Source organism: Pseudonaja textilis, chromosome 1, assembly GCF_049901715.1.
Source record: "Pseudonaja textilis isolate UNSWEBS1 chromosome 1, rPseTex1.2, whole genome shotgun sequence".
Classification (NCBI taxonomy): Eukaryota; Metazoa; Chordata; class Lepidosauria; order Squamata; family Elapidae; genus Pseudonaja; species Pseudonaja textilis.
The window spans coordinates 224,057,609-224,083,470 of NC_141990.1; the positions used below are offsets into that span (position 1 = coordinate 224,057,609).

At 39.4% G+C, this 25,862-nt stretch overlaps 1 protein-coding gene across 2 annotated transcripts in view; it reads right to left on the reverse strand.

Moving 5' to 3' along the window:
- The window catches only part of GRK2 (G protein-coupled receptor kinase 2), a 39,713-nt gene extending 13,851 nt beyond the window's left edge, over positions 1–25,862 (reverse strand). The window contains exons 1-10 of one of the 2 annotated variants that reach the window (XM_026719630.2): positions 24,035–25,862; positions 15,023–15,099; positions 10,795–10,868; positions 9,544–9,645; positions 8,056–8,130; positions 7,195–7,256; positions 4,414–4,465; positions 3,201–3,292; positions 1,021–1,120; positions 127–205 (exon numbers count right to left, since the gene is read on the reverse strand). In XM_026719630.2, the coding sequence (XP_026575415.1) occupies positions 127–205; positions 1,021–1,120; positions 3,201–3,292; positions 4,414–4,465; positions 7,195–7,256; positions 8,056–8,130; positions 9,544–9,645; positions 10,795–10,868; positions 15,023–15,099; positions 24,035–24,147 (826 nt within the window). In that variant the 5' untranslated portion in view covers positions 24,148–25,862. Of the gene's footprint in view, positions 1–126; positions 206–1,020; positions 1,121–3,200; positions 3,293–4,413; positions 4,466–7,194; positions 7,257–8,055; positions 8,131–9,438; positions 9,646–10,794; positions 10,869–15,022; positions 15,100–24,034 lie in introns of both variants that reach the window. The other variant, XM_087920667.1, reaches the window with a different exon arrangement.

Below are 25,862 nucleotides of genomic sequence, written 5' to 3' on the forward strand. Positions count from 1 at the left end.
CTGCAAGGAGGAAAGGAAAGAACTATGTGATGGAACAAGACATAGTCGGGGGTGGGAGTCATTTAGGAAAGCACATGAGGATAGCAGAGAAGAAGGGGCTCTTAGAGGCAGGATCCTGGCTCTCACCATTCATGAGGTCCAGGATGAAGCTGAGCTTGTCGGGAGTTTGGAAGGCATATGACATGCACACGATGAAGGGGCAATCCTGGCAGGGATCCAAAGAACAAAGTTACAACAGAAAAAAACCCAACAACAACCAAGAAACTGCATGCATGCACACAGCATATATTGATCGATACGTTTCAGCTCACACTCTCATGCAGTTTGCCTCTGGCATCTTTGCTGTACATTCTACAATCTAATACATCCTGTGTTCACACTTATTACCCAACTCATTCAACTGCACACACTTACGCTTGCTTCTTACAATCTTGTGACAACGAATTGTGTAATCACTCAGTTTCCAGCCTCACGAACTAGTGCTACCTCTTGTATTGACCCTATAGTCTACAATTTCTTCAGCGTACCCTGCACCAATACCTACACAATACATAGTAACCTTCCTTGCTTTTCCACAACCCCATCCTGGAAACACTTGTAGGTATTTTCCTCCGGTTTTTCTTACATGCTAAGAAACCACCCTGCCCTTCTTTCTTTCTTCAGTATACTCCATACACAACACATACTCTCCTCTAATTTTCAGACATGCTGCACGGCACCTCTTATTCTTTCTGACATAAATGTTGCAGCATACATGCATGCCGTCTTTGCTGCTAGGTTACACTCCCAGTATCAAATCAACACTACCTCCTTTACATATCTTCTTCCTTCTCTATGTCAGGTGGGTTCAGCAAAATATTTATTTCACCCAGGCCAGCTTTGAATTCAAGCCCCCAAACTGTCACTTGGAACGTTTTTAGATTTTTCCTTCTGCCCACCAATAAAACTTATATGGTGTAGATTCGGAGCTTATGCATTCTTTCCACTTCTCCCAATTCCTCACAGAGTAGCCAAGCTCACCCCAGTGCTGACAAGAGACAGCATAATGCGTTCATTCAGAGCCAATGTCTCCCCCTGCTTCATCTTAATACGCTTCTTATCTAGACACTTCATGGCGTACCTATCAAGAAACAGAAGAGGTCAGAAACGGAATGATCAGAGTGTTAAATTTTTGCCAAAAGTATCTGATGATGCTCCTATCTATGAAATCACCCCTGCAGATCTCCCTCCAAACATAACCATGTGACAGTACTTCCAATGAAGCTCATAATGTCCTTATCATGTTCTTTCTGAATAGAAACTTGTCCTCCCATTTAGGAACTTCAGATATTTAAAATGAAAACATATTCTCCCTGATTACAGATGCCACTACATTATCCTATGTTTTCCAAGCTTTCCTTTTATCTCCATAACAACCCTAAACAATAACTGTCCAGCTTGCCAACAATTGGGAAAACTCTTTGGTAATTTTCCTACTGGCTCACACTCAGGATGTGGAAGGGAGGGAAAGCAGTCAGTTTCTTTTTGCCTTATATTTGGCCAGACAGGACAATAACTGAATTAACTTGTTTAGAGGAGGGACATTTTCCAAGGCAGCAATAAGGAAGCACATGATCAAGTCCACAAGGGATGCATTGTAGAGAAAATGTAAAGGTTTTAAAGGAAGCTGGAATTTTCTTAAATTAGTGATGCTTATGCTTCCTTAGTCACTGACCAGTTTACACGTGTTATCGCATAAATAAGATTACAAAAATATATATTATGTCATCAATTTACTCTTTTGCCACTGAGGAACAATAGAAAGAAATCAATTTTAATGAAGTCCAACTATAAGGAAGAACAGCAATCATGATTTATTTGCCCAAGGCCTGCTGCAAAACCCTGGAGGGTTGGGCCCATATGGATTTCACCAAAAATAGGCAGATTGGGATTTGCCTTTAATTAAGTTGCTGCATTCTGAATCAGCTGAGGCATTCTGAGGCATCTTAAAAGACAGTACCACGTAGAGTGCATTACAATAGTTTGAGAGATAAACAAGACAAAAGTTACTGTGAGAAGGCAAAGCACTTCCTTGAATCCTGCAAGCCAACATAATAGAAGGCAATTATTGTTCATCTTAAAGCTAGCAATATGCATATCTGGGACCAGCATATTTCTCTTATCCTGCAGAATTCTCTTTATGGCCATTCAACTTGAAAGGAAGTATTATGTGGCTAATGGATGAGAAGCATAACCTTGTGGGGGAAATGTCTGAAGGATCTCCATCTGAATCTATACTTGTTATTCTTATTTTGTATCTTGTTCAACTGGTTCTGCTGCTTGTCTTCATTTTAATTATAAGAGATGTGCATAAAACAGCTGGTCTCCCTTTAACCCGAAACATGGATTTTACAGCTTTGTGTCTGATCTACAGATCAAAATGAAGCTGTTTTGTTCTAGATATGGCCCAAAATGCAGTTGTTGGCAGCCGAAGTGGTTTGGGGAATTGAGCCAGAGAGACTGGCAATAACTGTGGGAGGGAAGATGCTGGGAAGTTGGGAGAGAGGCAGCAAATGAACAGGCTGATGGAATGAACTGTAGCGGGAGTTGCTGAGGAGAGAGGAGTAAGATGTAGCAGTCCTGCCCTACTTGGTCCAAAATAATCCCCAGGGATCCCTCTACATTTTATTTCATTTGAAAACTGGAACAATTGGATTTTCCTTCTGCTGCTCTGAAATGATTGCTGAACTGCAATGATTTGTTCTGGAATTCAACAAAACATTTTATAATAAAATCTAAGATACTGATTGTATGTATGGATTTTTTGTTTTGTTTCAGCAGTTCACCTATACCTTTGAACTCTTTAATTGGTGCTGAAAATGTTCTGTGTGTCTCGAAAATAAAAGCAAGCTGGCAAAAAGCTTCAGGAAGCTTACTTGGCTCCTGGGTCAAGCAAAGGCTCATGTTTTCAGTGCAACCTGTGGGGAGTGGCAGTCCGGAGGTACTTGAGGGCCTGCCTCATGACTTTCCACAATCATAAGATTCAGAAAGGAGTATTTTTTTTTACACCTAGTGATGCTCTTCATAGTTAGATAGCAATAATTAAAGTATTACATAAAAAAGAAATTGGGAATTGCCAGTTGCTGAACCTTTGCACATCATTTTTGACTTGCTCTCCTACAATTCTCACCACAGCACGACAAGACAATCCCACATATTACATTTTTCCCGTATCTGCTTTCCGGCAGCCATAGACTTCTCCAAATCCACCACGTCCGATGATCCTATGGACACTGAAGTCATTCATGGTCAGCTAGATCCCATGAAAGAGCATTTTTTTAAAAAAAAAAAAAAAGGGAAGAGAAAGCAAAACAAGAACATTAACCTGAAGGGAGAATGAACTTGTTTCCATAGCACTATCTAAGTACATTCCTATCCAAGGGCTAATTATCACTGGATTTCAACTACTTTCAATACATACTTTCCCTCATCTTGGTCACCACTGCTTGAGTTTTTACTACTATAGGAGGTATCACTGGGTATATACATTCATATCTTGAAACAGAAACTGATAACCTGTAACTCCCAAGATGCTGAAAGATGCCAGCTAGCATTATAAACAAGTTATAAGTCCAGCAATTCCAAAGCAAAAAAATTTCTGTTCCTGTTTTAAGATATTGAGCATGACACTGAATTATCTAGTTCATTTACAAATTATCATTCATTTACATAAATAATGTTGTTCTAGCTACCAAAACGACGAGCCTTTTAGGGATGGGAACTCCTTTCTCACTACATTACGATTGCTTTGCAAATCTTGTAAATTCTGCATTCTATAATAAAGTGACCATTAGTAACTCTATGCTTAGTGTCTCATGACCAGGGGTGGGATTCTACCAGTTCGCACCTATTTGCTAGAACCGGTTGGAGAAGCGGTTGTTAGAAGAAATTACTGGCCTAATCCTGTAAGGAAGGCAGGAAGTAAGCATTCTGGTGTTGCTTACAGAAACTGCCTCTCTGTTAACCCTTATTACATTCTTGGCAGGACTAGACTTCCTGTCTCAGGAACTTCTCTGGAGTTTTTTCCTCCTCCTTTGCTGGTACTTTGCTTGTGTGGAATGACCATTCAAAGTTACAATGGCACTGAAAAAAATGACTTATGACCATTTTTCACACTTACAACTGTTGCAGCATCCCCACAGTCATGAGAGGCCAGACAAGGAGATACATGCCTCAATGTGAGTAATATTGAGTTGGCCACACCCAGCCAATAACATGACTACCAAGCCATGTCCACCTAGTCACATGACCATCAAGCGACACCCACCACCTAAGCCACGCCCACAGACCCAGTTGTTAAAAAATTTGAATCCCACCCTGCTCATGACAGTTTTATCACAACCTCAAAATGCCCTCCCAATACTAGGCACTTACATGGATGTTCAGCTCCACATTTTTCCATTGGCAGAAGCGTGTGAATTTGTCACTGAAACAGAATAAGAGACATAACTCACAAATATACATAAACAATTTCTCTCTCAGTTGACTCCGGTCCCCAGTCAGTGCATTTTTAAACTAAAATCTCTATTTACAAGATTTCAAGTTCAGTATACCAGCAATGAAAGAATATAGGAGGCATTTTAAAGATAGTCCAACCAGAGGACATTGTGGCAATGGGAGCTAAAAAGGCAGTAATTCAGATATCTTAATGCCATTTCCCCACAGATAAGGATACTAGTTTTCCTCTAGTATCCAGGTGCAGTTAATCAATGCTAGATTGGTTAATGGGAAATGAGGCATGATCATATCAAATTATGGAACAGCATGCCAACTTGGCTCACATCACTAAAATCTGATTGAAAGGAGGGGGACATATTTACCTCTTCCAAATGTGTCTATCTGGCTACCTTGTATATAGCAACTTAAGTGGTAAAGATAATCTTGGTCTATAAACTCTCTCTTTGATCAGTCTAACACTCAGCCAATTTTGATTGCCTGCATTATCCAAGTTGCCTTCTTGTCTAGGCTGAAGGAGGTAAGTACAGGGCTCAAGATTTGAGGGAAAGGTTAACATTCAAACTAAGAAACCGTTGTTGTTAAGTGCAGCTCAAGATGTCATGATTACCATGTCAATATGTTCATGACTCAAATTATACCTCTCCTAACATCTGAGATAGAAACACCTTGATCTTAAGGTTTTGTAATGATTAGGAAGAAGCGGGAGGGTTCTCTCTATAGGGAGAACATTATGATTAAAGATATGACTGAAATTCTCCAACTGAAGAGTGTTTCTGGGCTGAAAAGATTTGCCAGCAACAATCTGGCCCAGGGGACGCCAGATTGCAAAAAGCAATGCAACCTTTGGGGAGGCTCCTTTCATGTCCCTCCTCCTCACATTGTGTAAATATAGAGAACAATCCATCTCACATGTACTACAGTGCATCCAATGTTCTTCAACATGTACAGAGGAAGACCTCAAGCTGGTGAGAGAAAATGCTGCTGCGCATCCAGTTTTAATCCTATCTATTTTGCATATTTTTTACATGTGCTGTATCTCTGTGACCTATTTTACACTTATTTTAGCTACTCAATATCGAACATTATAGACATAAGTCTATATTTGAAGGTGCTGCTGACATGAATAAAGAAAAATGACTAAAATTTACAATAAATGAAGTGTCACCTGTGACTTTCATAAAAATGCAAGCAGAAAATAGGAATGGATATTTGGTTATTGCTATTAGTGAACACGCAGCCATCACTGCATTTATAGAACATTGTCCAAACGAGTCTTTTTAATCATTAAAGGATGTTCTTGTCATAGAGCCAAATTTAAAAGGATTGGGACCTTCAAAGGTCCTCTGAGATCTACTTGATGGCAATTTATTTTATGGACAAACACTTTGAGTGTTGAAAGCCCAAAAGTGTTTATCAATAAAATTGCTGGATCACATTCTCTATTTAAAAAAAAAACCCCTCACATACAGTATGCTGAGTGGTTCTTAAGACTGCATGCTAACTGGAAAGTTTAGACAGCCAAGTAGCCAACAATTGTTTTTACCAATGCACTATAACTATGATATGTCTATAAAGTAAAATCTATAACACATCAGTCTTATCATACATTTAAAATGTTTATGTTGGTTCTAAAGGTCTGAATTAAGAATAGGCTGTCAAAAATCTCAGCCTTATCCATGCCAATGAATATACTCTAACATCACATTAGAAGACACAAGGCCTTCTGGAAGATGGACCCTGCTAGGTCTAATGTTTTTGAGATTCCATCATAGTAAACCTTCAATTGGGCTCTAAAAGACATACCTGTTTATCTTGATCTATAACCATGTTTGGCTTCTATCAGATCTCTATCTCTTCTAACAGTCAATGTAAAGTAATCATATTTTCAAGTAACCATCTTCAGTATACTACACCAAATCAATTATATTACATGATGTATCTATCTGTATATATGTATGTATGTGTACACATGCGGGGGGAGGGGGGGGAGGGAAAGAGAGAGAAAACAACAGAATGGCTTTATGTATATTTATTCCAAAGGCATTTTCACTGTGTTCATGGGATCTCACTCCTATGTAGATCTGCAAACTTTAAAAGATATTACTGCATTTTTGTAACCACCCCTGCCCCAGTTACACAACAATGAATAAAAAGGATATTCATTTCTCCATATTGCCTTTAAAGACTTATTTTAGTGGAATTTCCCAATAACTTCCTTTGGTCTCTAAGTGTCAACTGGGGGTTCTCTCTCTCAACTCTCTTTAAACAAGGATTACCTCAAAAAAAAAGAAAGCAACAGACCCATGCTACTTGGAAACGATGGGACGGCAATCCAAGCCATATCAAAAGCCTCAAGAGAAAGTTGCTATATATCCATAGTAAATATGGACCCCAATAGCATGGTTTTATACAAAAGAATCAACAAACTTGATCAACAATATTGATCAACAATATTACTTTTAAAAAGATCCATAGAAAGCTCCTAAAGGAGGATTCTCAGAACAAAACTGTAAAAAAGCTCAATAAGGGCCAGGTCAATATGCTGAGGTGGATTTGAAAGGTGGCTAGGTAAATACTGAAGAAAGAAAAAGTCTTCAGGAAAAAAAAGCCCAGAGCTATCTGACTGAAAATCAAAGACGGTTCACAGCATTCCTGTAATGTAACTTCTAAAGAGAATTTATATTCCTCAGGACTCACCTCTCAATGAACTTCTGGAAGACAGACCCACGCAGACATTGGCAGATCTCTTCAATGTATGGCTGGCAAAAGAGAAGACAGACTTAAATACCAGCAGCCTACCTATTACCTTTGTCACTCACTTGTCTCGTTTCTCTTCTGAGTAGTTCCAGTTGTAGATATTAACATCCCTGGCCAGGGGAATGCAAGAATACTGGCAGCAAAAGGTTTACAGGTAGTCCTCAACTTATGGCTGTAATGGAGCATCATCATAAATCGTGATAGTGATGAATTGAGAAACTCACACAGACCCAATTTTATGACCTTTTTGTGGCAGTTGTTAAGCGATCATTGTAAAGCAAACCAATATATTCCTTTGGATGGTTTTTTTGTTGAAAATTGGACAAAAAGCCTCATTGCCAGTTTCTGGGAAAAGCCTCATTGTAAATCTTGTCACATGACCTTGTTGCAACTGGCTGTAAAGGCAAAGCAGTTGCCACGTGTCTGAAATGCAGACATGTATCTCTCTGTGTATGTGTTGTGACAACTCCAGAATTGGGTGGTAAGTAGCTGGGGGGGGGGGGGCTTCATAACTTTGAATGGTCACTAAACAACCAGTCACTAAGTGAGGACTCCCTGTAAAATAGATGGGCCCTACCAGAGTCAAGTTTTTTTAACATGTGGCAATATAATGAAAAGCATGTCACAAGCTATGGTTCAGACTGGGTTCAAACTGGGATGAATCCAATGCAGTGAAATGCTATTCATGCTGCACAGATCTGTTTCACTCAGCAATTTGTCCCAGGAAAGGTTGCGGGCTGATTCAAGGGCAAATGATATTTTGTGTGAGCTCAGAGATCTCATCTGTGGAAAGAGACTTACTTGGAACAGGTCAGGCAGCACTTGCTTTTTGCTCAGACGAGTTTGCACGTACTCTGTGGCTGTTTTTGAGAAGGGCTGTAAAGGATACACAAAAACAAGTCAGCCTAATGCATAGGTGATCATTAATTTAGTAGGATGAACAAAAACCTGATAGGGCAGGTGTCTGTGTGTGTTGACCTGTTCAGTTCCAACTTGTTGCTTGGTATACTTTTGCCAAGGAGAGCCCAAAGCATTTTTCCAAAGAAGCTGACTACAGAGAGAAATAGGAAGGACTAATGCAAAACAAGAAACAGCTGGAATCAGGCAAAATGTAGGTACTGTCTTTTTATTCCACATTCAGTCCTGCAGCTTGGTAGCCGCTTTTATCTACTCTACTTCACTCTCCCAATCCTTGTGTTTAGTTTATCTTGTCTGCAGACTGTATAGATAAAATTCTCCTATGTTGATAGCTCTCATTTGTTTCCAGTCTTGAAAACATCTTATTTATGCCATCCACGCACTTATATGGAAAGGTGCCTTATACCAAATTACACAGTTTATTTATCCTAATATTGCTTATTTTGGGTGATGGACAATACTCTTCAAAATCTCTCTCAAAGTCTTCAAAGTTGATAATGAGTCTTCCCCATTATCAACTATTTGACTCTCTTAACTGGAGTTGCCAAGAACTGATCTTGATAAATCCTGAACACAAAGTTGGTGTTCTACCTATGAGTTAGGGCCCTTTAGCAGGAAGAAAAGCATCTTGCAATGCTTATTTCCTGAACTCTGAAATTGCTCTGACTAGCATACATCAATTATTTATTCTTGTTTGATTTCAACATTAGGAATCTCGATACCCATAACTTAGCTAGATATTAGAAGAGACCACTATTCTACGATGTTTCTATGCCTCTTCCTCCTACATCCAATACAGACACAATGGGATGTGATATCATCACACAATGCATCCCCCGCTGCTCCCTCTACAGTCAATGTGGTACGATGAGGACAGGAAACAGACAATTCCATATTGTTTGTTATGGTACACCTGATACAAACAGGAAGGGAGATCAGAATTAGCTGTCCCAAGTAGAGAGAAAGAAATTGTCTGTCTGATGCTGCAAGAACACTGCCTTAAAAAAGGAACTACTGTATCTAGGTGGCTGCCTGCAGTTCACTAATAACAAGATCAGCCCTGAACAAGAAAAGAGACACTGCTTGGCAGCAGCAGAGTGGGGAAGGGGGGGGGGGGCGGGAATCACGGAGAAAGGTTAAGAGCTGAGATAGGCCATTCCAGCAGAACTATGTGTGCCACTCAGGGACCCACAGAAAGTATTTTGCCTGCGAAGAGGGTATCGTGACGGCGGTCTAGCTCCTCTCACTTAATCTGGGGAGCCTTACATTTTCAAGGATCTCGTTCAAGGTGATTATGAAGCAGCCTTTCCGCCCATTCCCAAGGGCCTTTTCAGACTCTCTCACATGGCAGCAAGTGTCCGAAGCACTCACATGAGAGCAGGACAACAGTTCCTTCATGATGTACATGTCAAAGATCTGGCGGCTCTTAACTGCTCGATCCTCATCAGAATCCAACTTCTCATATTTTTTGATCTGGAAGGAACAGGCAAGATAATATTGGATAGGTAAGATGATGTCCTTTTTCCACACAAAACATTCAAGGCTCAGTAGATAAGGCCATTTACAGATACCACAGTCTAAACCTGAAAAATTCCAAAATGTTAGCTTACGAACCAGGCCATCAAGATTCATTTTCTTAGCTTATTTTGTTTGAGTGGAAGGTGCAGGTTACAACAGGGATGGTAGTGATAACAAAGACAGTGTGGAAGCAATAATTATATAATAACGATAGAAAAGCAAAAGGACAAGAACTGTGATTAAGAAATTCAACAGTGCACTGGAAAGTAATTACCACTTCTTCTCTTCCTTGCTTATGATCTGTTTTTATTTTTAATTAAGACAAGTGAAGCATATCAGCTTTTCCCAAACTGGTATCTATATGCATTTGTCTATAACCACATACGTTGCCAGTTAACACATCACCAACTCCTTAAACTAAAATAAAATAAATACTTGCATTTTTCTGTATTGTATTCTCCAACTGACAAGATTTTACAGAATGTTATTAATATTAATGATTTATATCCCAGTTTGCTGCTTAGAGGATAACAGTTTTGACAAAGCCACTAGGCTCTGCCAATCTGCTTGTTTATTTAAAATTCTAGCTAAACTGCAGCTGGAGGTCCATGATCTAATGTTCTTTTGGATTCTTCATCTGCTGCATGAACAAAACTCCAGTTATTTGAGAAGGAAGGCCACTTCATCCTAATTACCTTCAATATGTAAAAGGGGCTTGGAATCACTTAGCTGTTTCTAGGAAGCCTAAGTCTAAAAGTAATATTCTGTGCTGTAAAGACAGTCAAAGCGAAGGGCCCTGTTCAGTAATTTTCAAGTGGGTTTCTACTACCCACTTACTCCAAGCTTCCAAGATCAGATTTAGGAAATATGAAAGGAGGAGCTTGCATGAGGATAGAAATCGATTCCACTAGCAATGTTGTTAACCCTTTTCACCTTGATTTCATTCTTAATGCTTATACCATCCTCCTCCCAAGAGAAATGTAGGCTAACAGTCTCAAACATCTCTATCCATTTCAAAGAATAATGTATTATTTGTGTGCTAGGCTAAAGAAGGTAACAATGTCTGAATGTTAGAACACTTTTTTTGTTGAGTTAGTGCCTCACCTCTTCATAGAATTCCACCAGTGGTTTGGCCTCCTCTACCTGATTCAAGCAGAAATCTCGGAATAGTAGGAACCCTAAAATACACAAAAAGCAATATGAAACTCATACGCCACTAACTCCTTCAACACATTTAACAAACTGCTCCTAGTCTTATTTATCATTTCTAGCAATCCAGGACTCATATGCCACCCGTGACTACTTATCCCCTAAATAACAGAGAACAGAATAATGCTGAAAATGGTTACAAAATGATCTACAATTGCCACATTGCCTTAAAAGTAGGGATCTTCTATTGCTGGATGGATCAGAAAGCCCTTCTAGTCTCACAAAATACTTCCAAATTAGGGCAGTCACAAGCCATTCAATAATCAACATCTGTTACAATTGCCAAGCCTGAGAAATTAAAGCCTTCAGTGGGGCAACTCCTTTTCTTCTCTTATCCAAATAATTGCCATATTGGAGTAAAGGGTTTCAGCCAATAGCAAAGAATCATGTTGTGGAAAGCCAGGGCAGAAATTACAGTTGCTTTGATTCCTGTTTCCTCAGCAGTTCTTTTAAAATGAATACTGTATACTCTGAAGCCACAGCTGATTTTACAATGATTTTTGACCAAGCTACAATTGGTTTGTACAAAGTAAAACATAAACAATGGTTTAGAAAGGCAAAATTCAGCAACGTACAAAACCACATATCATGGATAGAGTTGGGATTGGCATGAGATGTGAACTCAATGTCTCTACGTAGCAATTGACAATCCCAGAAGATGCATGGTAGTGATGACTATCCACATGCCGATCAAAGTACTGATCTACTGCCTCCAAATAAAGCAGGTTTCATTTAAACTGCCATTGTTTATCCCTGCCAAAGTATTTATCTTCTATGAAAATGCATAAACTTTTCCTGTAATCAGCAGCAATTTTTCACAGTTGCTAGAACAGGGCTAATATTGTATTGCTATCTTGCCGTTTTTACAGTCATCCAGAATTTTGCAATGCAGGTTTACTACTAGTCTTTTAACAGTAATATAAAAGGAAAAAATTAATGAATTTGGAATCATTTATGAATCATGCATCAGCCCACTGGGGTAAAAAAATTGGATGATTGCTACCAGTAGCAAACAGCCTCTGTTTAGACAGAGCTGAAAACCACAAACATCTAATCCCCAGAAAAAAAGAGAGGAATCTGAGATTTCTAACAAGAAACATTTAAATATTTTTATTTCTATAAAAGCCATATAATTTCAGTTTTATAGGCTACATTAAAAACTGTGGAAAATCATAAGATGTCATTAGATTTGCTTACTTCCCCTGTCCCCTGCTCAATTATTTCATCTTTATTCCAGGAAAAGATTCCCATGGTTAATTTTTGCACAGAATATCAGTAAAAAGTCAACGACAGTTCTCAAGCTTGTTGGTCCCTCTTCAATTGTTAGTCATGAGTCACAAATGTTCTAAGATTCCAATAATCAAAAGCACATACCTAGAGCAACTTATAAAGCTATTGACCAATCATAATAAGTGATTAACTATAGCTTCCCAACCTATTATATAACTGCATCATTTTTGAAAATATTAGAACATGTGAATAATCCTAATCTGTGGATTATTTAATTAATATTCTGTGAATTAACCCAACTAGTATTCAAATGTCACCCTAAACTGTAAATTACTTACGCAGGTTAGGTTCACATAAAATACTGAAGAAGGAACTAGTAAGCGTTGCTTACTCTGCTATACAAACCAAATTCATATGATTAGTTGACGGTTCAGAATATCATGCCTGACCAGAACATGGAGTGCACTGAGAACTGAACTCATGGCTCTCTTAATTAAGGATGTGTTTTTGTGCAAACACAGCCACTGAACCATATACCAGCAAGCTACAGTTTTGCCTCATGCATTGTGTAAAGCCAACATCATCAAAATACTAATCCAGAAGTCTCACCCCACCAGTATTAAAGAGAGCAACTGAAACTGGACATTTAAAAACTATTAATCCCTGCACCACTTATTAATTTCTCAAGCATAGCAGGCACCATCTTCTGCTTCTTGTTCCCTCCCCTGGCTCACTCACTGAGGTGCAGGCTGATCAATTTCAATTTCAGTTTGTGGCTCAACAACTCCCACTGTCCCTGTCAGCCTACACTTCCCCCAAGTGCAAGGGGAGATTGCTGAGGTTAAAAAACTATTGAGAAAGCAACCCAACCAGGAGAGAGAGAGAATAGGCAAAATTGGGATACATCATGCGGAAACCACAAGTGGCTGTGGGTGTGGGAGGAAGCAAGAGCATTTCCTGTTGAGGCGGGGTGTAATAACGGAAAGGGGAAACAGTGCTAGAGTACTTGTTGTTGCCTGGCTGAGCATGGACAACAGTCCAGTATCACCCAGTGAGTTGTTGACCAACAGCCATTACTCACTCCAAATTTGTGTTTTCTGTACCTTTAATGAAACTTTATTTTATGTAGTCTTCTCTTTGTTATTTATAGCTGGACCAAATAGATCCTTCCTTCTTCCAGAAGAACAGAAATATTGGGTATAATGGTTTCATACCCACCCACCCCCCTTATTCTGGGCTTCAACAAAAGACAAACAGAAATTCAGTAGGTAAATTCTCCCCATCGATCTTTCTATAGAGGCAAATATTCCACCTGCTGAAATATTCACTCCTTTCACAGCTGTTGATGGTACAGACATTCTGAAAGAAAGGGTTGGCAGTTTTGATTCCTAAAGGTTCATGCATCTTTAAGAATTGCAGAAGAGACATTTCCTCCAGTGCAGATTTTCTATTGACTGCAGTAAAGAGAGAAATCTGCAGGGAGAAACATTCTGCTTGCTATGCAACTCTTAAAAGCACAGGCACCTATAAAGGTTATGTTGTGCATAATCTACAGACTTGGAATTCCAAGAGGAAAGGCATTTTCACATACTTCCAACCCAGATATTTTAAATGCTTTCCCCTTCCAACAGCAGGTTATACGCATGACTTGACATGCTACACACTAGAATAGCATGTCATGTAAATATGGACTGCTGTAAGAACCCAGAAAACTGGATGGCTTAATCAAGTAAATGATAGTTAAAATAGATAAGTATGTCATGCAAACACCACAAATATTTACCAAGTGAAGCAAGCATTTTTCCAAACTAACAGAAGAGGAAACAGACACCATTGTAATGAGGACAAGAGGAAGCAAGTTTCTTTACAGAGTTCAGCTATTTATTCTCTTCTCCATTTAAGCTCATCTTTAATCTTTAAGCTCATCTTGAATGACTCGGTTTGCTGTGCCTCAATATGGAAGGCAATGTTACCAGACTGGATTTTTCTAAGTAAGACATTTTTAAAATTGGTACCACATTTGTTTCTGTTTGCAGTTCTATTATGTGATACACCCTACCATTCAAAATCCCTTTCTCTTATACAACTTTCAAGATACAAAACATCAGTTTCCTTTGCAAGTAGTCATCCTAGAACAGCTCTACCACTTCTATTAAGACAATGGAAGTTATAATCCTCATTAGCATCAGGATAGGGGAGGCAAAAGACTTGTTAACTCTACATTTAAATGAAGGTGGCCAAGGCTGCTCTAAACCGTAGCAGTAACTTAAAAAACTAAGATTATATCTTCTCCCTGAATCAAAGGGAATGCAATTTTTCAATTTGCATCATGAGTTTCCCTTTCCCTTTTTATTTTGGTCAGTTATGTCTTTGTTACCATAAAAATTATGTTGAATGAAAACTATGAAATAAAAACTGAGTGAAAAATATGCATAGTAGATTGATTGATTTCTGGTCAGAAGCTTGAGCTCTAACAGCCAAAAATATATTGGTTGTGTTTATTCAAGGTAAATTAAGCTGTGATTGCACAATTCAGGCTGTTTTCAAATCATTCTAAACTTGAAATTGTGGTTAGCAAACTATACTGGATGTGTTCACACAATATGTTATGCCAAAACAAAATTACTTTATAGCTTGAGGTGATGATTTGCTTCATGCAACATCCTACCATATAATGCCATTTGTTGATTCAGTTTTAGACTTTGTATGTAGTTCAACTTGTTATGCAAACACAATCACACTTAACCATAAGTAATAGCACAGTTCACATAATATGTTAAGCTAAAAATCATGCTGCAGCCACTGAGTAAGCAGGAAAGCTCCATTGAACTTTACTTGTTTTAGGTAATGTATCTAGCTAAACATATAGCCATGCAAAGATTCTAATACTTACCAATCTTTTGAGAAAATATCTTGTCAAAGGTGACTTCACCCCGATCCTCCAAGTATTTTTGCATAACACTGCGGATGCTGCCAAGAGAAGGCACACAAGGGAAGTTAATTATAAAATATTTTTCTAGCTTGGTGTATTCTCTCCAAAGTCTTTTCCCAAAGCATATTAGAAACTAGAAATTTTAGTATTTCTGATACTGGGAAGATTCTACAACAGATTAGGTGTGTCTGTCTTGGTGCTAGTTTTCTTAAAAGAGACTTCTCCAAATGTGATTGACAAACTGTCGTCTATATTTTAGACTCAATATGCTTGAATCTAAAATATCTAGAGAGCGCTAGATTACGAAAAACTTTAAAATTATCATCTTCAACAGAAAATATTTGACCACTCATACACTAACTATTCTGTTTTAATTTTAAAGAAGAATGTTGTTCCTTTTTTGTGCTAATTCTAACCATAAAAAAGAAAGAAGGTACATTTGCAATAGGGATGTACTTTGTTTCAGATATGAAGCTGAAAAAGTGTCCCGCATTGGACCTTAATGTATTTGTAGATATCTCCTTAAAGAACCTGTGTCTTTTCTTGGGTGTCCTTATAACTGTGATTCCAGAAAATACAGCATAAGTCTCAGGTAAGGAGGCACACAGATGCCTGCTCCAATGTACTCTGTCACACCCTTTTAGCATTTAGTCAGTAGATAATTACTATAAAGAAAATGTGGCATTTCTAGAATGGCATCTAGATCTGAGAGATTAATTTTCAAAGAAATAAAATATTTAGGGCCACTTCTTTCAAAAGTGTAAAAAGCAAACTCAGGACATATTCCAGTATTGTACTGAAGCAGAGCCATGTTCATTTTTCTAGGTGGTTTATCAAAAGAAATCACTACAGATATTCCTTGACTTACAACTGCTTCGCAATAGTTTGAAGTTATGATAGTCTTAGAAAAAAGTAACTTAAGACCTGTTATTGAAGTTATAGCCATCACACCACCCCTGCAATAACATTATTGCAATTTAGGTGATTGGCAACTGGCCTGCATTTATGATGGTGTCTTGCAGTAACATGATCACAGTTTACAACCTCCACAGTGGGCTTCCAACAAAGTTAACTGGGAAAGCGAGATTCGCTTAACAACCATATGATTTGCTTAAAGAACCACAGTAAAAATGACCATAAAATTGGGTCCAGACACATAATGACTCAATTAATGACTGCATTGTTAGTGGCCAAAATCCCTCTACCTATTTTTATCTTGCATCAAAGATTATCTGTAAGGAAGACATAAACTGCTGAAAATAATATTGGGACAGAGTATCTTTGGGCTGAAAATGAGCCAGAAATTTCAGAGTTACAAAAGTACCTCAACGATGAGTTGGCAAGACCTTTAGGTGACAATTTGGAAAACATACTATGTATAATAGCTTCTCCACTAGCTAAACATGATGAGTTAATATATTACAAAGTATTGAAATTCTAATTTTAAACTTTTGCAATCTTTTTGAGATAATCCAAGGCCTTACTTCCTCTGTAAATTATCTGCTTCTGTGGAACTATTTTATTTCCTTCACAGACAACAGCTGGATTTCTGAATTGTGTGAGCTCATTTTTTTATTTCTAAAAATGAAAAAAAAAACCCACACCAGCATTAGCACCCTCCTATTTCAGTCTTAAGTACAGTTATTCAAAAATTCCAATAGTTTCAACAATGTCACCTACCCATGTTTTTGCTAAAACTATGTAATTTCATGACTTATTGTCTTTGAAACTTATATATAACCTGAAATTATGTTTGGGGTTTTTTTTTAATGAAAAGAACATATCCATCTTAGAAGGTGCAACATATTCTATTACAAATGTGACAAGGCAGCATTTCTAACATCTATAATTCATAACTAAACCTAACTTAACATGCCTTAATAATTATGCCTGGTCAGATTGTAAATGTACAATCATTACTCCATTTATGTACAGAAGTTAACCCTTCTTAGCTTCTAGATAGTTACTTTGAGCTCAATAAGCCAAACTGGGATACAGAAATAAGCTTGCCTGATTTCCTGAGGTAAACAAAAGTAGACCAGTGTTTCTCAACCTTAGCAACATTAAGGTATGTTCAACTCCCAGAATTCCCTAGCCAGTTGGTCTAGACCAGGGGTGTCAAACTCATGGCCCGTGGGCCGGATGCATCATGCACTGACCATGCCCATCCCAGTTTAGCAAAGGGTGGAAAAGTCACAATACCTCATGTGACAACAATGTGACGCTGCAAGTTTGACATCCCTGGTCTAGACAACCAGAAAAGTTTTAAGGAAGATTCTTGGAACAACAAACTGTTAACAAAAAAACGTGTTAGAGGAGAAACTCCTAGTTTCTAGTAATTTCATATCAGTGGAAGACCAGTTATAGTTTTTTCAATGACAATTGCTGAAATGCAAAAGATGAGCGTTTGCTGATAAAATTTAATGGTAATTACAAACATTTTAGGAATCTGATCCTAGGACTGACTCTTGCCTCATTTTTTTTCTTTGTAAAATAAGGCACAGCAAAAGCTACTGAGAATGTTAGTTCTCTTGAATTCTTCTAGTATAGGCATTTAATGAGAAGTAGTTACTACTAAAAATAATCAGCCAGATATTTAAAAAGCTTTTATTCACATATAGGCCATTGGGAAGGAAATAGGAAATTACTTGCAAGTAACCCTGAATATCGGGGCTACTTTTAAAAATATTTTTTGGACTGGAAGATTTAAAACAGAGTTTAACTTCAGTACTGATTCATTAACTCAGGGGTTCTGAAAGTGTAAGTTGTACCTTATGGAAAGGGTGTGCAACTTTCCTGAGGTTTGTGTGAAGGCAAACCAAGATTTTTGCCAGATATATTTATATACCATCCAGATCTCTCTGTGAGGGAAATGAGTGGCTTCTAAATGCAAATAAATAAAATGTTGCCATTGCTTTGTTGGGACAAGCCAACAGTTCTAGCTTTGCAAGTACACTGGTTTGCACATCCAAAGATGGATCTTATCAAAATGTGCTCCCATTCCCTCTAGACAAACTGGCAGCCAGATTTTCCAAGGAAATCTGAAGCAAGTTCTGACAAGTTGCTAACTCTGTATTTCCTCCAGCTTGCACACTTGAATCTGGATCATGGTTAGAATTTGCTCTTGCTCTGCCTTGGTAAGCCAGCAGCTTCCTTGCTGAACAGGTAATAAGGAAAATACAAGCATACCCTGACAGAGCTCCAGCTTTAAAAACTGGATCACTCTCAAAAAGTTGCTCCTGCTCTGCCAGAAGACACTGGCAGGAAGCTTATTCTTTTGTTAAATGTATACCTCACCATACCTTCAAGGGCCCCAAATGGCTTACATGGTCATTACATTTCATTGTATTCCTACAATACCACCCTCTAAAAAAAAGTGCATTAAGAGATAATAATGGGCTCAAATCCACCCAATGAGTTTTTAAGGCTAAGAACAGACTTGAACCTGGACCTCCCACATTTTGACCCAAATGATAACAATCACACCACCAAAACCTTGAGATAATTTTGACATGGCTCTTATTTTAAGTGTGCAAGGCTCATGGCACACATACATAAAACCAAACTCAGTCTTGTTCTGCCTGAACAAAACAGTAGCAAAGTCAGAATTTCTTACAGCTGGTGCAGTAAAGATCAAGTATTGATCAAAAATAAACGTGCTACTACGAAGGAAAGTGGCTATATTAAAAATAAAAAAGTCAGGAATTATGCAAAGATCATTCTTATAAAAATAAGATTGTAAACTGTTATTTGCAATGTAATGTTTTATTTGATAGTTATCATTTTCTTTATTTGATAGATGAAAATGCATTTCTTAAACATGTTGTATTCATTACCCAACTACACTGAAAATGATAATTTTATCCAGGAAGGTTACACAAATTCATTTACCATTTAGGGGGTCAAAGCACAGCAATGGACGAGGGCCCCTGCCATGACTAATCACAGAAAAAGGAAATAAATGCATAGAAAATAGCCTGCTTCCCTTAACAGGAAAAAAAACAACACCCTCCAACACAGTAACAAATAGATAAGAAAACTTTTATTGCTTATTTTATAATCCTCTCTTTCAACATGAGAAATGTTAACTTCTGCCCTTTCAAAAATGCTATGCTCATGTTATAGCAGCACATTACTAGCATCTATGTACAACCTGCAAGACATTGATCATGTGGTTGCCACAAATAACAGGATCTAGATTGCTACAACTCTTGGTCTGTGTTGCAATTGCTTCTGTTGTAGATGATCCAGCGGGTTTAAAACCCCAGGAGGTACCATTTCCTGAAAGCTGCAATGATTCTTCCATTCTAGGTGGAAGTGATGTGAAAACGACACTTGAAGTTGCTAAGGCAGGAACTGCAGAATATCAGAATCTATTGAAAGCGGATGAAACTGTTCCATAATTAGAATTATGAAAGACTGCTGTGCCAATTCTGCATTCTGATATAGCCCAACCTTGTCCACTCTTTGTATGTGTTGAACTATAGTTCCCATGATTCCTAATGAGAATGCCCTATAGTCCTAGCTGCTGTAAAGTATGGGAACTGCAGCCAAATACATCAGTAGTTTGTAAAATTGGAGGAAGAGTTGTAGTGAAAACCCAAGATAATTGCTGAAGGGGGACTATTTGTACAATTTTTATTTTCTTAGAATAAGGTAGAATTCAATGCAATCTGTAAAATTTTGAGTTTGCTCTCTCAAGAGATGAATATGATTCTGAGCAGTTTTGAACATTTTCTCTTGCAATTAGTATGGCAGCAATTTTCTTGTCTAAATTATTAATATTGTGTGATTTATGAGCCAGAGAAGTGAGATTAGATGGTGAGAAATTTGGATTCAACAATCAGCTACAAAATTCACAGTATAGCTGAGGCCATGTCACTGTATCTCATCTTGCTCTAAAGTAGCTCAACAGCTCCACAATTCCCAAGGCCACAAGACAACTACCCGGTAATACTCAATATCTGTCAAACATCTTACAGGTTATGAGCCTAGGGTGATACGAAAAAAAATTGAGACATTAAGGGTACCATGAACTGAGAAAGACTTCACATATTCTCAAGAATATCAAGAAGAAGCATAACAAAGAATATACAGGGGGGGAAAGAATTAAATTCCTATTATGCTAATGAGCATCACTTACTCTGCAGCTTTTGTCTATTCTTTGTCCTCTATTAGTTAGTCCTCAACTTACAACCATTTATTTAGTGACCAAGTTACAATAGCATTGAAAAAAACTGACCTACAACTAGTTCTCATACTTATGACCTTTGGAGCAACCTCCAGTCACATGATTAAAATTCAGTCGCTTGGAAACTGCCTTGTATTTGATAGGTACAGGATCCCTGGATCATAATGATTGCCATTTGCGACTGTCCCAGCTGGATTCTGACAAGCTGGATTTGCTTAACATCCCTATGATTCATTTAACTGCAGTTGTCTGCTTAACAACCGTGGCAAAAAAGATTGTAAAAGGTGCAACTCACTTAATAACCATCTTGCTGAACAACAGACATTCTGATCACAATTGTTGCCATAAGTTGAGATCTACCTGCATTCCAACCTTAGGCAGAATTTTTACCCCAGATCGAAATAGAAATACTGCCCCAATACCATATGTGGTGGACATGTAACCACTCCCCCGCTATAAAAAAAGAGGATTGGAAAATATGCACACAACCATTCAGAGAATCTCAGAAATCAAACTTGAAATTAAAACAATTCTTTTTACTGTGTATAATTTCAGAACATACCAATGAAAAACACCATAATTCGTTAAGATATATACTCATGCCTATGAGGACAAACTGCACAACACTGAAAAAAAAAACATAGTACCAAAGATATCTCCTTGGGAACTCAAACTTGGAGAATATACACAGCAATGGCAAAATTAACCATATACATAATATAAATTTAGTAACAATAAGAAAGAATAATTTTCAGATATACTATATATATCAGACAGCAAGTAAGTACGAACACTTAGCAGCATAGTTTCTACATCTATGTTTATAAATACTGTAAATTGTTTAGAGTACAAAGAAGGGGGAATTCAGAAATGAAATAGTTATCTATACTATTTTTAGTGGGGTTTTTTTTCTCTCTCTTTAGTATGCACAGATAACACTACAGTAGAGATTTGGCATTAAGCTCAATGATTTATACTTTTTTATATCAAAAAACCTCAATGTACTTCATCTGGTCTGGTCAACCTTCATTAATGTTATCCTGAGCATTAATTGTTTAACTTCAGTAATTGTCTTGTCCAACTTGTTGACATATCTTCCTGAAGTATCCCAAAATCCAGCACTATTTTTGAAACAACTGTTTAACAACAGCAACATTTAAACAACAGCAATGTTTTTTAAAAATGTATATTGTCTTGAGTTATTTGAAGTGCAATACAAATTAAATAAATAATAATAAACTACAAGATTCTTAGTGCTGTTGCTTTCCAATTGTTACAATGAAAACAATTCTCATGGAAAGCTATTTGGTCAACTATCCATGAAGAAATGTTTGAGAAGAGAATGTGCAAGGTCCTCACTGCCAGCGGCTCCCATAAATCATGTGTATCTAGGTGCTTGAGAATTAACGTTGTGGCCTTCAGAAATGAGACACTGTCAGCTTTGATCGGGATTGCTCTCCCATGCCAAGATCACATCAAGCAAACCAATCACAAAAAACAATACAGGGGACATCTATTCAGTACATCAGCTGATCTACAAAAACAATCTAGACATTTAAGGACTGGTTAAATATCTGAACAGTTCCTGACATGTTATACCCTATCCATGATTACCCAAAGCAAAATAAAATATGCATAAAACAATTCTACAAATAAGCTTTCTTCTGCAATGTGATTTAGGTTGAATTATGTCCAAGGCCTACCTCTTTAATGCATTTCCAATATCTGGTTTTAGAAGACATTTAAATTACATCCCTGAATCTGCAACCCGTAGCCCTCATTATTCCATCTGATGGGAATTCTCCAGTAGAGCTCCTGTTCTGACTGTGACAAAACTTCTCTGCAGGATTCTTCAATTCCTAACCTCCTTTTAGGGCCTTGCTTCACTGATTAATAGTTTGGCCTTTAATTTATTTATTTTTAGGATAACTTCCTGAAATGAATATCTTGTTGGTGCCTCCTTCCGTATTTAGATCTTCACTTAAGATCATCTATCTCCCATGCTTCTACATCGGGGTGGCTGCAAGACTGAGAAAACTGAAGACATTTCTAATGAGTTTAGAAGAGAAAGGTAAGGGGGAAATGCTACCAGTAATACCATTAGTACAAAATTCAAATAGAATTGGAACTTAAATGAGGATAAATATAATTTTATTCTGCAATTTCTGTTAAATTGGTGTATACTGCCCATAGTTACTCCCAGTGAGATTGGTGGCTATATAAATTTGATTAATAAATAAATATTCTGTATGGCTGTGACTTAGCCAAGAGAGTTGCCAGAGAATTGTTACTATCCAAGTTGGAGGTGAAGGGTAAAGGCTGCTGGTTGGCTCTCCCTGCTTTAAGGTTCTTTCCTTCCAAGACTGTGGAGGAACAGCACCTAAAGTTCCCATGTGGGCAAGTACTTCCATATTGAAACCAGCAGCATGTGAAGAACACAAAGGCTCCTGGGTCTTTCAAGCATTGCCATGGTTACACATCTGCTTCATCTTCTAAAAGAGCAGCTGCCATTTTTTTCCTTCCAGGGTGCTTTCTGCTTTATTTCAGAGACTATCCATTCATCCACCCCTCAATGGTAGGGGAGTGGAGGGAAACTGTGTCTGAGTAGCCATTGGCCTCAGTTGAGAAAGCCCAAGGTTATTGGATGATATGGAGTAGAGCAGAATAGGCCAGATGTCACATGGAGGTTGCCAGAGGAAGAGGGAGGTAATGGGGGGAGAATAGGAGGCAGCCTGCACTTCCCTGTGTGCTGTCGGTGCAGAATGCCTGTCAGGCCCAACCCAGTTGCCCTTGGTAACAGCTGCTGGGAAGCAAGTTAAGGGTTGGCCAAGCTAAATTGTGGCCCTCGGATTTCATGTGCCAAGACCATTTTGGTGTCACCTGACAGTAAAATCCTTACACAGGAAGCAAATCTTCTACCAATGCATTCCTCATTTCTTTTGAGAAAAACTGCACCTTGGTGACCTTGCAAAAGATTTGCACAGAATTGCAATGTTGTTTGTGCAGCTCTAATTCCCATTTAAATTTAGAGTGACAAGGGATATGAATGCCTAAATGCAATCCCATTTCCAATCCACAGTGCTAAAGAAACACAGACCTAAGCCTTTGTGTTTTAAGTGTTAGAAAGATCCTTGTCAGCCAAGCAACAAGGCTCCACTCCCAGAATGGAATACAGCAAAAACATACATGCAAGTGGCTAGGGCTATCTGAACGTAGCTACGGCCTTAATGCATGCTCTCTGGAGCACACAGAGGAGCAGATGCTGGACTGCTCAGAAAATCATCATATAATTTATTACAGCCTGCCTTTCTGCAGAGATTAATAACCGCTTGTTACACATACACGAGAAACAAAAGGGGGGGGGGCTGTGACGTGCGGATAAGGAAAACAGCAGTACCGTGGAAGAGGTTTATTCCTCTCTGAAGGTGGCCCAGGAGTTTGCTGTTGTAAGGAATAATGCCCCCCCCCCGCCATCGGGCCGAATTAATAACGGGGACACATGACACCCCTTCCTAATGCCCACCGTAGTAACCCAAAACATACAACAGGTCAGATGCCATTCCTTCTCCCATCTTTTCCTCTGAGGACAACACGTCTTTCAGAAGGGGCGAGAGGGAAGCTGGCACGGTTCATTTCAAGAGCGCTCTCAAGACAGATGGAGGTTCCATACACGCGCCCGCGCATTCACACGCACAGGAAGGCACCCGGGGCCAACTCCACGGCGCCTCAGGCTGGGCTACCACACCTGTCCTCCAACACCCCCCACCCTCCTCACAGCTCACCTCGGCTCAGGTAGGATGATCTTCTTGCTGGCTCGAGCCGCCGGAGTCGATTTACTTTTCTCCATAGCCATTAAGTAGCTCACATCGGCGAGCACAGCCTCCAAGTCGGCCATCTTGCCAGGAAATATTTTCTTCTTCTGCTTTCCTTTTTTTTTTTTCCACCACCAATTCTCCGATTATTCCCTGCGGCCTCCGGGGCTCGCCTCGTCTCCTTCTGCCTTGCCGGAGCGGGTGCCGCTGCGCGTGCCGAGGGAGGGGGAGCGAGGCGGAGGAGCGGGGATCGGTTCCCCCCCCACCCCTCTTACCAACAGACCCACATGATGCCTGTGCGGGAAGCCGCGCGTCCACCTTCTTTCTGCACCGACGCCGCTGGCTCCTTCGCCTGCTCGCCGCCGCCGTGCCTTCCTTGGGAAGCGTACGTACAAGAGGGAGGGCTGCGCTTTCGCTGCCCTGTCAACGCGAAGAGGGAACGGGGCGCCGCTTTGGAACTCGAGCGCTGGGTCCGTCGGGGTTTCTCTCCCCGAGGCGGAGCGCGAGCCCGGCCTGGAGGAAAAGGCGCCGTCAAAGCAGCCCCGCGGAAGGGAAGGCAGATAAGGTTAACGCCCGGCCGCGGATTGAAATTTAGGAGCGGAGCCGGGCTTCCTTTTCCTCGCCCGCGGGATTCCCCACCCCCCACCCCTCAGTCCCGCGGGAGCAAAGGTCTCTCTGGGCGCAGCGCTCCGGATCTTTTGGGGGCAACTTCGACAAGCACCCGCGCTGCTGGCGGGCAATAAGAAGAGGTTGCTTTGGACGCCGAAGGAAGTTCGTCGTCCCAGTGCTGCCCTCCAGAGAGTGCGGGCGGACTTGCAGCTTGTGCTTGCTCTACGCCAGCTTTAGCCTCTCTCCCCCATCTCCTGCCCTAAGCAATTTCCATCTCGATGCGAGCACAGCCCGAGGCAGCTCGTTGCAATAGCGAAGGAGATGGGGGACGACGACGACGCTCCAATCGAGAAACGCTCCGAGGCCTAACGGGGCCGATTCATACTGCCCTCAGTTGCTGCATAGGCATGCGCAACAGGCCCTTTACCTAGCATCCTCCTTTAGAGGGGAAAGTTATGTGGCAAGAAAAATAGGTACTCTTGATTAATAGACATTCACTCAAGTGTGAGAAAGAAAGGAGCCGGCTATGTTCACGCAGGAAGGCAGAAGTAGGGCTGACTGATGAGTGTGCGAAGTACCGCATTAAGACAAAAAACAACAACAACCCCAAAATGGGTCATCAAATCAGCCCAGAGTTCTTACTTGAGGAACAACTGATCAGCTCAAATGGTCCTACTTTGAACACATTACATGAAGATCCAGGTTTTTGGAGAAGGCTTATTCTGGGAAGAAATTACAAGAAGGGGATAACTTGACAGAAAGATGAATGGACTCTGTTACAGTGGTAACGAGTACACTGGTGAAACATCTGAAGGACCAGGTTAAGATTAAGGACAGATAGCAGTTTTTTCTTCATAACTGCCTCATAACTGCTTCAAGAGTTTGATATTGTGTGTTCTCTGATTATGCCAGGAACAATTTATGACATTTATCTGCCTACAATTTGGATATTCCTTTCCGATCAAGATAGGGAGAATTAGGCCGACTGTAATCAAAGAAGAAATTCTCAGCACATCTTTCTCTGGTTTCAACACACCCACTATGTATCATAAGGACTGCAAAAGCAGGTATTGATCTTCCTGTAGAAATGGAGTATCATCACAGAATCACAGATGTAAACAGAGTTTTTTAAAATAAATTTTATTGATTTTTACAATTAAAACAGACCAACGACACATACATAAATGTA